The sequence below is a fragment of the Pinus tabuliformis genome, chromosome Q (genome assembly GCF_031772625.1).
Source record: "Pinus tabuliformis cultivar Carrire ecotype Pingquan chromosome Q, CPIR1, whole genome shotgun sequence".
Lineage (NCBI taxonomy): Eukaryota > Viridiplantae > Streptophyta > Pinopsida > Pinales > Pinaceae > Pinus > Pinus tabuliformis.
Genome location: NC_142296.1, coordinates 956702984 through 956715490, shown reverse-complemented (window position 1 = coordinate 956715490; position 12507 = coordinate 956702984). Strand labels below are relative to the sequence as shown.

Sequence of the window (12507 nt, the reverse complement as noted above, 5' to 3'; positions counted from 1 at the left end):
AGGTGGCATTGATGGCAGGCAACACTCTCTTGGTTCTGTGAAAGTTCTTTATAAGATTGAAAAGGTCAGCTTTGATAATGGGCCAGCAAGCTTTAAAGAATTCAATTGTAAAGTCATCTGGTCCAGGGGCTTTGTTAGTGGCCATGGTGAAGACGACTTCTTCAATCTCCTGCTCAGTGAAATCTCTTAAGAGAAGGGAGTTTTGCTCCTCCGTAACTAAGGGGGGGATAGCACCGATGACTTTATTGATGGCTTGGGTTCTATCATGAATGGGATCATTGAGAAGTGAATTGAAGTATGAGTTAAGTTCAGATCCTATTTGCTCCCTGGTATAAACTTTAGCGCCATCAACTTTTTTGAGGGATTGAATATGATTGTTGGCTCTATGCTGAATGGTTGACTTATGGAAGAAGCTTGTGTTGCGTTCTCCACGTTTTAACCATTGCACCCTTGATTTTTGTTTCCAGAGCAGCTCTTCTTGTCTTAGCCTTTCTTCCCATTGCTTTTGTAGGTTTGATTCCTGAGCCAACCTTTCATCATTGGGCCCTTCCTTGATCATTGTTTGTTGGAGGCCCGCCATTTTTTCCTCGAGCTCTCTTTTGGCTTGAAAAATGTTGCCAAAGGTGTTCTTGTTCCAGCGTTTGAGATTGGCTTTGATGATCTTGAGCTTTTGCTGGAAGATGTACATGATATTATCGCTCTCTATTGTGGTTTGAGTCCACCAGCTCTGTATATTTTGCATGAAAGTTGGATGATCTGTCCAAAAACCTTCGAATCTGAAAGGTCTGTTTTGAGGCTTGTCCATATTGGTGAAGTGCATCTGCACTGGCCAGTGATCAGATCCCCCAATAGGCAGAATGCTGGCCTCCATATCTAGATTTTGGAGCATGATGGATTCCGAGATAAGGAACCTGTCGAGCCTCGATGCAACTTGCCTATTTCCCCCTTGCTTATTGTTCCAAGTATACAGACCATTGACTGTGGGAACATCAATGAGTTTAGATGCAGCTATGAAGGTGTTGAATGCTTCCGTGTCTTTATCCAGTCTTCTTAAGCCTCCTTTCTTTTCCTCTAGGGTGGTGATCATGTTGAAGTCACCACCTAAGATCCAGTGATTGGCCCCATGGTGTTGTCGGACCTCGTCCAGGTCTTCCAGCATCTTGAATTTTTCCTGGGTTCACTGAGGTCCATACACATTGGTGATGCATATCGTGTGCTTTGATTCTGGCATGTTGAAGATGACTGATAATGAATGCTTAGTGGACAAAGAATTCTGCATAAAGAACTTGTTTTTATTCCAAAACATGAGAAGCCCTCCTGCTTGCCCAATGGCTTCTGTGCTTATGCAATGATAGCCTTTTGAAAAGAGTTTCTTAAGCGTCTCTATGCCGTTGGAGGAGCATTTGGATTCTTGAAGAAGAATAAGGTCTGGGGATTGCGAGAAAAGACGGTTTTTTAGGATTCATCTTTTGGAGGTACCATTTAGCCCTCTGATGTTCCAGGTTGTGATCTTCATTGAGTAACCTTTGGAGTGGATAGGACCAAAGCCCTAATTTTTCCTTCATTGATTAGGTGCCTGCCGAGTTCTTGTATTTGCTGTTTTGTCGATTTTCGCCCCCTCTTTCTTCCCGGACCTTTCGGCTTGTATTGGTCCAGATCCAGGTTGGCTTGAATGCCCGTTTGGCTGTTGTTTCCCCATTGCTTTTTGGCTGCATTCTGGTTGAGATATTCTAACTGCAGGTATGCCATTTCGATTTTCTCCAAATGTTCCTAGGGAATGGCGTCCACTCCCAGTTTGGACCATTGCTCGTTGACCTTTTGGAGATCTAGGTCACCTAGGATCTCTTCCAGTGGATTGGTGGGAGTGGTTGAGGATGGCTGGTCTGAGTGGGTTTCTGTGCAGGGAGGGGTTTGCAATGAGACAGGGCTTGTATCATTCTGGATGGGATTGGGCTGTGGGTTTTGTTGCTGTGGCTGGGCTTGGTGTGAGTCAGGGTTCAGGATGGAAGTGTTTGATGGGTTTGATAACTGAACATTCATGGGTAGATCTTGAGCAATGGGGGTGGGGGATTCCAGAGGGTTCTCGTTTGGATCAAGGTTGCCAAGTGCTTCAAAGCTATTCTGCTGGGTGGGGGTCGGGTTAGTGGAGGGTTTCAGAGGATTTTTGCCCTTCTGCCCTTTGTTCTTCCTTGATACAGGGATGAAACTTGGGGGTGGGTTATCCACCTTGTCTGCTTGGGTTTGTGGTGGGGGTTGATTAAGGGGGCATCCATGACTAAGATGTCCATGCTGTCAGCATTTCCGGCATCTGAATGGGATGTTTTCATAGTCGATGGATTGCTTCCAATGAATTCCCTTGTGGATCAGATCAATATGACCTGGGAGGGGTCCTGAAACATCCGTGTAAACGCAGATTCTAGTGTAGGCAGTGTATTTACCTTGAGATGTGAGATCTGAGGTTTTGACAAAGATGCCTAGCTGATTCCCGATGGCTTCCAAGATGCGCTTATTCCAGTAGTCAACAGGCAAGGAGTAGAGTCTGAGCCATACTGGAACTTTTTTGAAATCTTCCTATTCTGGAGCAAAGTTGGGTCTCCAGTACGTCATGTAGAGTCCTGCCGAGTTGTAAAAGTATGGGCCTCCTTCGAAAATGCAGTCTCTGTCATCCCTGTGAGCGAAGATGACAATGAAAAAACTTCTTGACCCCAGCTGAAGTTCATAGTTCCCTTTGGGCTTCCATTTCTGGTTTATCCACTAGCAGAGAGCCTTTTCATTGAGTCGAACTCCCATGAATCGGCATATTAGGGCATGTTTACTCATGTGATCTCTGTATTCGTCGATCCAAGGATCTTCGATGATCAATGAGGGTGTTTCCTCCGATAGCGGTTTGCAAGGGGATGGGCCTGTCACCCTGTTCTGACTGGGAATGTTCCCCGTGGACACAGATCCATTGGCTCTAGGGTTATGGTTTGCAGCCGAGGCTTTGCTATTGACCCTGGATCGGGAGCTGGATGGGGTGTTGGAGGGAGTAGAGGGAAAACTGCCAAAAGCTGGGGGGGCCAACCCCCCCCCCCCCCCTGAGGTGGTCATGGAGCGATACAGATAGGGTTTTTTCTCAGGGTTTGGGAGTGCTTCAGATCACCGGTCCATGGTTGGGCGTTTTCGAAACAAGTCTTCTGTGCAATGCCTTCTTGCAACAACATTAGCACTTACCCTCAACTTGAATTAACTGAGCCAACTAAGTCAAATTAACTTAGTTAAGTAATACAAGTTGTCATGAGCTGTGGAATTACAATTTCATTCCCAACTTAATTCAAGGACAAAATTAAATTAGGATTTTCTTGTTGCATTTTCAAAACTGCCAACTCAGACATTGTGAAGAGATCCCGATGCCATATATGAGACATAAGTTTTCTTATAAAGGAGGGAGGCATCAAGGGCATTGAAAGGGGGGGATTTACACTTATTCAAAGCATAATGCTCATGGTGCTTTATTCCAACTATCCAAATAAGAAGGGAGGGGCATATAACTTTGTTAGAAATATTCATGGGGATAACTTTCCACCCCAACGAACCATTGACTTCACGTTGACCTGCTTTAAGATGACAGGCTTGGTTAGCCTAAGAATTTGCTTCTTTGTTTTGGCTTTCTAAGATGTGGAAATATGTCTTTTGTGAGAAAGATTCAAGGATGTTATTGATTCTACAAAAGAGGAGGGATAGATGGTTGTTCTTCGTGAGAGAACCCATATGCAGGTGTTGAATAATGATGAGGGAATCCCATGATTACTATTAAAGAAACATCCAGATCTTTGGCCAACTGAAGACTAAGATGAAGCCCATATATTTCTGCAAAATTATTCATTTTTTTATCAAGTCCCCACTTCATATATTCCATCCGAATTTAAAAAAATCCCTACTACCCTATTAAAAAATAAAATAATTAAAACAACATTAAATCAAACTTGAACCAAAATAACATATTTAATAAATTAATTTAATTTACCTATGTACACCCTGTATACCATAAAAATATTTTAAAACGAAAAACTAACTAATTTAACAACCAACAATAAAACAATTTAGATGTTATAATCATAATATAATTAAAAATAGTATTATATGTTAGTCAATTTAAATATAATTTTAAATGAAACTTATATATATGAGTGGAGAGATTTGATATGTATATGTATTTTTGAAAATATGTGATATAGATAAAAACAAATATATGATGTTTATATAAAAATATTATATATTAAATAATATTTTATTTTTTATTTTTTAATATTTGATAAATTTGATAAAGTTAAAAAGAATACTCAATAAATATTATAGTATATTTTTTAACAATATTATTGTTAAATAATAATAATGAATTAGGTCTAAAAGTCAATTTTAATATAAATTGATAATTAAATTATATATTTATTAAAAATCAACACTTGGAATTATAATAAAATGAATTAGGTCTAAAATTCATTTTTAATATAAATTGATAATTAAATTATATATTTATTAAAAATCAACAATTAAATTATAATAAATTTTATTTATTTGAAGATTTCTAGCATTATTTATGTTGATAATTTTTTTGTCGGAAGAGATTGTGTCTATTAGTTAGTCTCTTTGGTGTTTCGCTAACTCAACCCATCATTAGGGGCTATTAAGCTATGTGACAGATGAGCAATGACCAAACAAGTCTTTTAAATAATTAATAAATAAATTACTTATTATGATACACTGAAAGGACTAGTAAGCTATGTGGTGATAGATGAGTGATGGCCAAACAAGTCTTTTAAATAGACCATTCATATACACAATGAAAATAAATAAATAAATAAATAAATTACTTGAGTGGTTGAGACTTATAATGATTAAAATATTAAAAACAAATTACCTTTCATAACTTTATATAAGTTAGGCTTGGAGTATGCCCTAAAATTGCTTTTGGTTGGTTAAGAGTTGTTCTTAGTTTTTCTTGTAAATTTTACAATTTTACTTTAAATTACTAAAATATTAAAAACAAATTATCCCTCATAACTTTATATAACTTAGGCTAGAGTATGCCCTAAAATTGCTTCTCGTTGTCTAAGAGGTGTTTTTCGTTGGACATAGAGAGTCTAACCCCTTAAGGTGGCATAGTTTTCCTTGAATAATAGTGATGAGTTAGACTACATTAACTGATAGCAACCAATGATGGCTATCCCAGGTGGCATAGTTTTCCTTGAATAATAGTGATGAGTTAGACTACATTACCAACCACCAACTGCTAATTCCAGGTGGTATAGTTTTCCTTGAATAATAGTGATGAGTTAGATTACATTAACTGATAGTAACCAGTGATGGTTATCCCAAGTGGCATAGTTTTCCTTGAATAATAGTAATGAACTAGATTAAATTAACTTATGACAACTAGTGATGGCTATCCCCATCGCTGATTTTTTTTTACAGAAAGTAAAATGTCAACCTTTTCTATTGATAAAAACAAAATACATTACATAAAGCAATACTTTTCATAGAAAAAAAACAACCCAAAATTACTATAAAAGAGAACTAGATATATCCCATCCCTTACTTGACAAATGAGTTAGGATGATTTTTCCACTATGGAAAAATAAATAAATTATATAACTTATATGGTGAAAGTAACTGCTAAATACAAGTTACCTCTTATAACTTTACTTATAAAGTAAATATAATCTTTACAAGTTTGCACAATAATTCTGGTTATCAATTTGTTGGTGGTATTTAATTAGATTCAATTCTTAAACGGTGGGTGGGCTAAACTTTGATATTGACATGAGAGTAGGTAGAGTGATGGAGTGGGTGACGTAAGCAATTGAATTTGGTTAACATCGAATGAACAACCTAGGTGGGCCGGACCTGGCTTTTACTCACCTCCAGCCTACCCTGAATTATCATAATCATCATCTTCTTCAAAAGAGGTGGGCTGGCTTTTTCTTCCTAGGACCTAGGTCTAATATGGAGGTTGCAGTAGCTCGATGTGGATAAGGCATGTGTATGTCACGAAATGCAATGGTAGTGGAGACTCGGCCTATATTTTTTCCTCTCTCTTCGTCCTGTCGGTTCAAAGGGGTGGGTGAGTGAGTGGGTTGGTGGGAGAGTTGGTGGAAGAGGTGGTGGAGCCCACAGATAGGTATGTCATCACACACCACGCAAACAATTTGCTCCCAACTTTCCTTTCCTTTATATGCTCTGCACATCTGAGTGAGGGAGGGAGGGAACGCTGAGCACCGTTAACAAAAAGCTTCCCTTAAAAAGAACAGACCAGACCGGACCGGACCAGACCAGACCACAACGCACATTAACTACGGTTACAGTTTTTCAGTTGAACGACTGGCACATACAGCGTGAGATCCTCTTAATGTTATGCACGTTCATCGCGCTTTACATCAAAGAATGTGCAGTGTGCCTTTTTAAAGGGAACAGAGGCAGGGTCAGGGGTTAGAGCATACGCTTACTATTATATTTCGTCAGGCTTAAGATCGGTTTCTTGAGCGCCGTGTTTTCCACAGGTACTGCGCTAACGCTCTTTTATTCTTAATTTTCGTTTTGTGCCTCGCCTTTTTTGCTGCTTTTTGGCAGAAATTGTGCCTCAGACGAATTCTGTCGAAAGAGATTTTGTTTTTGTTTAATTCTCTTGTGAGGATTGTGCACCTTTTCTCGGTGGAGCTGGATGAATGCTATGCGTGCATCTTGCTGTGAAGTATGATGTGTGTTTGGCCCAATTTTGTGAAGAATATTCTGTAGACGATGCTAAGTTTTGGAAAAAAGAAAAAAAATCGAGTTACGAGTTTTGATCTGCTTAATTTTCCTCCGCATTGACCTGATTTCACCTCTCCGATTAAATCTGTGTGTCGTCTTGATGAGAATTTGGTTGAGTTTAAGATCTATGTGGATCTGCGTCTTGTCTGGATCTCATCTTAAACTCAATTTTGACCCGCTTTATGAGCGAATGAGTCGAGGATCTAGCCGTGACTGTTTAAGCAATTCCGATTTTCAACGGCTCCATCCGTGGAAATGGCGATGTCTGAACTCCGAATGTTCGGAGAAAAGATTTACTCGGAGCAGTTTAGCTCTTAAATTTTAAACTTTTGATAAATATTTAAGCAAGTTTGTTCAGTCACTGTGTAATATTCCTAAGAAATTTAGATCCACAAGCAGTAAGATCTCCCCTTGCACTAAAATTGGCTGATTGAAGGCCTTTTTAATTGATCCTCGGGATACAATTCCTTAATGCACAAGTCATTTTGTCCATTAATTTAAAATCTCTACGCCGAAAATAATGAAAGCAACCTTCCAAGTTCATCCGCGCATCCTGTTGGTGTCTAAACATTGCGCACATTTGCAGTTTTAGTTATCTCAGTCACCTATATAATAATTGAATCAACTCTATGAACGATCTATAACAAAATTAGAAGGCGCTAGGACAGATAATTTGTCAATCCAGTCTTTACAGGAGAATGCCGACTGTCTATCCAGGACTACGGGCCACCTGCATCGGTGCTGATATTTTACCCTTTAAATTTTGAAGGATTAGGGCTCCGGGTTTCGAAACTGTACGCGGTTGTTTAGGTTGCATCCTAATCGAGAAATGCTCGCGTTTTTCAAGTTCGGCCTGGGCAAATGTCATCTACAATATAATTGATGGAACACGTGTGGGATCTGTGTTCATATTTCAAACTAAATGGCCAAATTACACAGAACCGACAATTTTGCTGAGGTGGGTATTGTTTCTTGACATCCTTGAATTAAAACCTAAGCTGTAAGGCCTAAGAATCGACTCTCACCCTTAAACTTAACCGACCAAACTTGGTCCTCTGCACTGGTTAATCTTGGGGCTAGCTTTTGGAATTTGGAGAGGGTCAGAAAGATTTGTCGAGAATCTTATGCTTAAGTTTTTATACATTTTGACAGTTTCAAACAAGACCCTATCACTTCGAGACTCTAAATAAGAAGTCAGATTCCGGATAGCGGTCAGAAGATGTTTTAATAACCCGTCCAGGGCATCAAGTGGATAAGTCTTTATACATTTTGACAGTTTCAAACAAGACCCTATCACTTCGAGACTCTAAATAAGAAGTCATCAATGTAAGATTCCGGATAGCTGTCAGACGATGTTTTAATAACCTTTCCAGGGCATCAAGTGGACGGTTTCCTTAACATAAAAATCTATTAATTCAAGATTACAGACAGTTGTCATAAGACTTCTTTATCACGCTTCCGGTATTTCAGATCGACGGTCTCGGCGGGAGACAATCGTCCTTTGCACAATAATCAAGGAGTATTCGTCGGTTTTAGGTTTGCCTTTCAAGTTTAAGGCGAAAACTTAAAACCTACGTAGACGGTAGGACCAAAGAATAAACTTAGTGGATTGACCACTTCCTTTCTGCCAATGGCCCTGTAATTGGCTGTCTTGTCGGCGTCATTAATGCTTTCTGATAACTGTCAATTGCCGTCAGATCCATCCCCGGACCAGGCTCAGGGCATCCGGATCCATTCCCAAGCTCATCTTTTTAACCTTTACTTATAAATGCAATTATTTATTCTCTTTTAAAACTTCAGTTTTTAGATTCTCTGGAACGAACCGTATAATCGACTGTATAATATTACAGGAAAAGATGATATCATAGCATTTAAGGAAAATTACTTGTAATTAGATGCATCTTCGCATTTAAGGAAAATTACTGGTAATTAGCTGCTTTTTTTCAACTAAAGGAAGCTCTCAGTCAACTAAACTTCTTCACCTAATTGCACCACATTCATGGCACTATTGTAATTAACTGCTTATCCAAGGTGTCGAACTTCACGAAGCGTATGACCAAAATTTAGCATGGGATGCAATAGTTGATGTGCATCTGGCCAGATTTTCATTTTAAATCTGCATTCATGGATCTGGCGGTTGTAGATAGCATACAATGATTTTCCTCTAATGTTTTATCCGTTCGTGTGTCCAGAAACAGAGTTAGCCGCCCGTAGCCTGCAAAAATGCTTATAACAGTGAAGAGTTCGCAAATGGTGCGTCCCGCCGCACCGACTCCACAGAGGGATCTTTGGAACTCAAATGTAGACCTTGTGGTTCCGAGAATACATACTGCCAGTGTGTATTTCTATAGGCCCACTGGCAGCCCCGATTTCTTTTCAATGAACATTCTCAGGGATGCGCTTAGTAAACTGCTGGTGCCATTTTATCCCATGGCAGGGAGACTAAAAAGAGACCCAGATGGACGTATCGAAATCAACTGTAACGGTGAGGGTGTCCTGCTTGTTGAAGCTATAACAGATTCTGTCATTGATGATTTCGGGGATTTTGCGCCCACCATGGAGCTCAAACAACTCATTCCTAAAGTCAATTACTCAGAAGACATTTCTTCCTATCCTCTGCTCGTCCTTCAGGTAAAGTGGTTTGGTGCCCCAGTTTGTTATTTTAATGTATTTTGATTGTTGAAATTTCTAGAATTTTAATTGTTGAAATTTCTCTGTTGACCAATACATTATACTTGAAGGGCGATTCTTCCGAATTTTCTCCCCCCTTACGTGAGTTTTATGGAGCTTTCGGGGCAGTTTGGGCTCGTGTCTTTTCTTTAGCAGGCATAAGCCTCTGATTGAGGGAAGAAAGAATTTCAGACTCTGTTTTAAGAAATTATACGAACCACTGTAAACCTTTTCGGGGTTAGTTTACTTTTGGTAGCAGAATTTGAGCGTAATCCAATCCAATCCAATCCAAACCCGATGGCATATAATCCCTAACACTATGTTCGCTTGCTAGCTCAAAGATCTTAAACTCTAATAATCAGCTTGCACTTCGGAGCAGTTTTTGAACAGAAAGAGGGGTTGCCCTTATGACCACTACCAGGGACTAGAATGGATTTCCAAGAAATTCTCGTCCTATTTTATATCCCCTTTTTCCTTGATCTGGGAGCATTTATTTTCGACTTTCTCCAGCTATTTTAGTTTCAATACACTGAATAAGTTGAGAGATTTGTTAGCCGAGTATTTGCCCTTATAAGTTTTGAAATGGTTTTGAAAACTTTTGGCGTCCCACTATGCAAGCATTCAAGGTTTCAAACCGGCTCATGGATGATCCGCACTCGCTGGTTGAATTACGCAACTTACCTTGTATCTCGGACATGGAAATATTCCCTGCCCCTGGTAGAACTTCAACTGCCCAACCATGCCGCTGCACTCTGTTTTTGAAAGTTTTGATTTCAGTCCTTCACACTCGATGTTTAACTTCATGCCTTGTATTATTAAGCTTCGCTTTCTGCAGCTACGGCTTGAGGGAGACACATCTACATATCTCTGGTGGGGATTGATGTAGATGAAATAAAGAGTTTGTTTCAATAAGAATCCATTGCTATGCAACTAATGTATACCTTGAAGCAAAGCTGGCGGTGTTGCCCTTAGATATATGCTTGTAAAAGTCCGTCATTGTAATGCCTGCTTCCATTTGTTATTCAAGGGCTTAAGTTCTTAAATGCTGGAGGCATATCCTCTTGTAAGCCCATTTGCTCATGAATCTTTTAAAGGGTTCATAAGCTGTTTTTGAGCTTCACAACATCTTCAAGAGTACAAAACATTGATCCAGAAATTATCCTGGTTGTTTCTTGTCTGTTGCTCAAAACTTACTGGGAATTTGTTTCAGCTGCAAGCTTAATCTTATATTAGAACATGCCTGCAAATTTTCGTTGCATTAATATATGCATCGCTCTGGCCTCACTATTCATTGTCCTTGTCAATTCTGTACAAGTATTCTGAGATGGATTGCTTGGAAATTCTTGTGTTGGTTTGGACTCTGCAGGCTCATTATATGTACAAATTGTCCACATGCAGGTAACCTTTTTCAAATGTGGAGGGGTGTCATTAGGTGTGGGGATGCAGCACCATGTGGCTGATGGTTATGCAGGTATACACTTCATCAATACCTGGTCTGATGTAGCCCGTGGGCTAGACATTACTCTGCCACCCTTCATCGACAGAACTCTTTTACGAGCCAGAAATCCTCCAACCCCGAAGTTTCAGCACATAGAGTACCAACAACCTCCACCATTGAAGGACACGAGTGGAATAATTAATGGTGAAAAAAATGATTTCTCAGTTGCTATTTTTAAACTCACAAAAGAACAATTGGAGATCCTCAAGGGCAAAGCCAGAGAGAATGGAAATAACATAGCATACAGCAGCTATGAAATGCTCTCAGGACACATTTGGAGATGTGCCTGTAAAGCTAGAAATCTTGCTGAAGATCAAGAAACCAAATTGTATATTGCTACGGATGGTCGTAACCGCCTCAGACCATCCATTCCCCCTGGTTATTTTGGGAATGTTATTTTTACCACTACTCCCATGGCCGTTACAGGGGACATTATATCAAAGCCTACATATTATGCTGCGAGTGTAATTCATGAAGCTTTGGGCCGGATGGATGATGAATACTTGCGTTCTGCTTTAGACTATTTGGAATTGCAGCCTGATTTGACTGCTCTAGTCAGAGGTTCTCATACTTTCAGGTGTCCAAATATTGGTATCACAAGCTGGTCTCGGTTGCCTATTCATGATGCAGACTTTGGGTGGGGAAGACCCATATTCATGGGACCTGGAGGTATTGCCTATGAAGGTCTTGCTTTCGTTTTGCCCAGTTCTGCCAATGATGGAAGTTTGTCAGTTGCATTGGGATTGCAACCAGATCATATGGCTCGTTTTGCCAAAATGTTGTATGAGATCTAGATTTGACTTCTGTATAGGATTCAGGAACTAGAAATCGAAAAACCAGATTACATTATTTGTTTGGAACTGTAATTAGATTGAAGTACAACAATTTTGCCTTCTGTGAAAATTGAATATGGTCAAAAATAAGATAAACAAACATGGAGAATTGTACTCGGGATCAAAATAAAAGATGACGCGAACTTGTTATTATCATCTTGATGTTGAAGTTGGAATCCGTTTAACCTGCAACTTCTCTATGATGTCAATGCATCTTGCCCCGGAATGATGCTTTAAGCTTTTGTTTGTACTCAGATTACAGAACTTGGCAAGTTCTTTTCCCATACAGTATATATGCATGAACAATCTATAGAATCAGACTATATATTCTTGCTCACATAAAGCTTTTATGCTGTTGTATCTGACTTTCTTCTCCGCTTGAATTTTGATTTATTATATAATTGCTCATGAATCTGCTCAGTTTTAACTTTGTTGTCTGTATCTTTGAATTCCTTTGCGATCCAGCTGAAGAATCTAGTAATCAGTGTAGTACAATTGATTTTCTTGAGCCTTTTGTATATCTGTCACTCTCCTAATCTAACTCCAGCTCCTTGAATCTTTCAAAGAATAATTATTTAGACTTGTTTTCTGAGCGACACGACTGACTCCGGCTTTTTGAATCATTCAAAGAATTTTCTTTTCTGACTTTATGGTCCCTCCCGAGACCCCTTGAATTCAAGGGCCCCTCTCCGAGACCAGGTAAATTCAAGTTAAGTT

General features: G+C 39.4%; 1 protein-coding gene across 1 annotated transcript; it reads left to right on the top strand.

The window, feature by feature from the left end:
* The first annotated feature begins 6151 nt into the window (after positions 1-6151).
* On the top strand, positions 6152-11946 carry LOC149222659 (shikimate O-hydroxycinnamoyltransferase-like). The gene is made up of 3 exons (XM_089385548.1): positions 6152-6539; positions 8982-9420; positions 10858-11946. The coding sequence occupies exons 2-3, from the start codon at positions 9013-9015 to the stop codon at positions 11749-11751; spliced, it is 1302 nt and encodes a 433-aa protein (XP_089241674.1). The 5' UTR covers positions 6152-6539; positions 8982-9012; the 3' UTR covers positions 11752-11946.
* Positions 11947-12507: the final 561 nt, after the last annotated feature.

Coding starts and splice junctions, on each gene's coding strand:
- LOC149222659 (XM_089385548.1), top strand. CDS start 9,013: ATGCTTATAACAGTGAAGAGTTCGCAAATGGTGCGTCCCGCCGCACCG. Junction 9,421..10,857: donor ATCCTCTGCTCGTCCTTCAG/GTAAAGTGGTTT, acceptor GTCCACATGCAG/GTAACCTTTTTCAAATGTGG.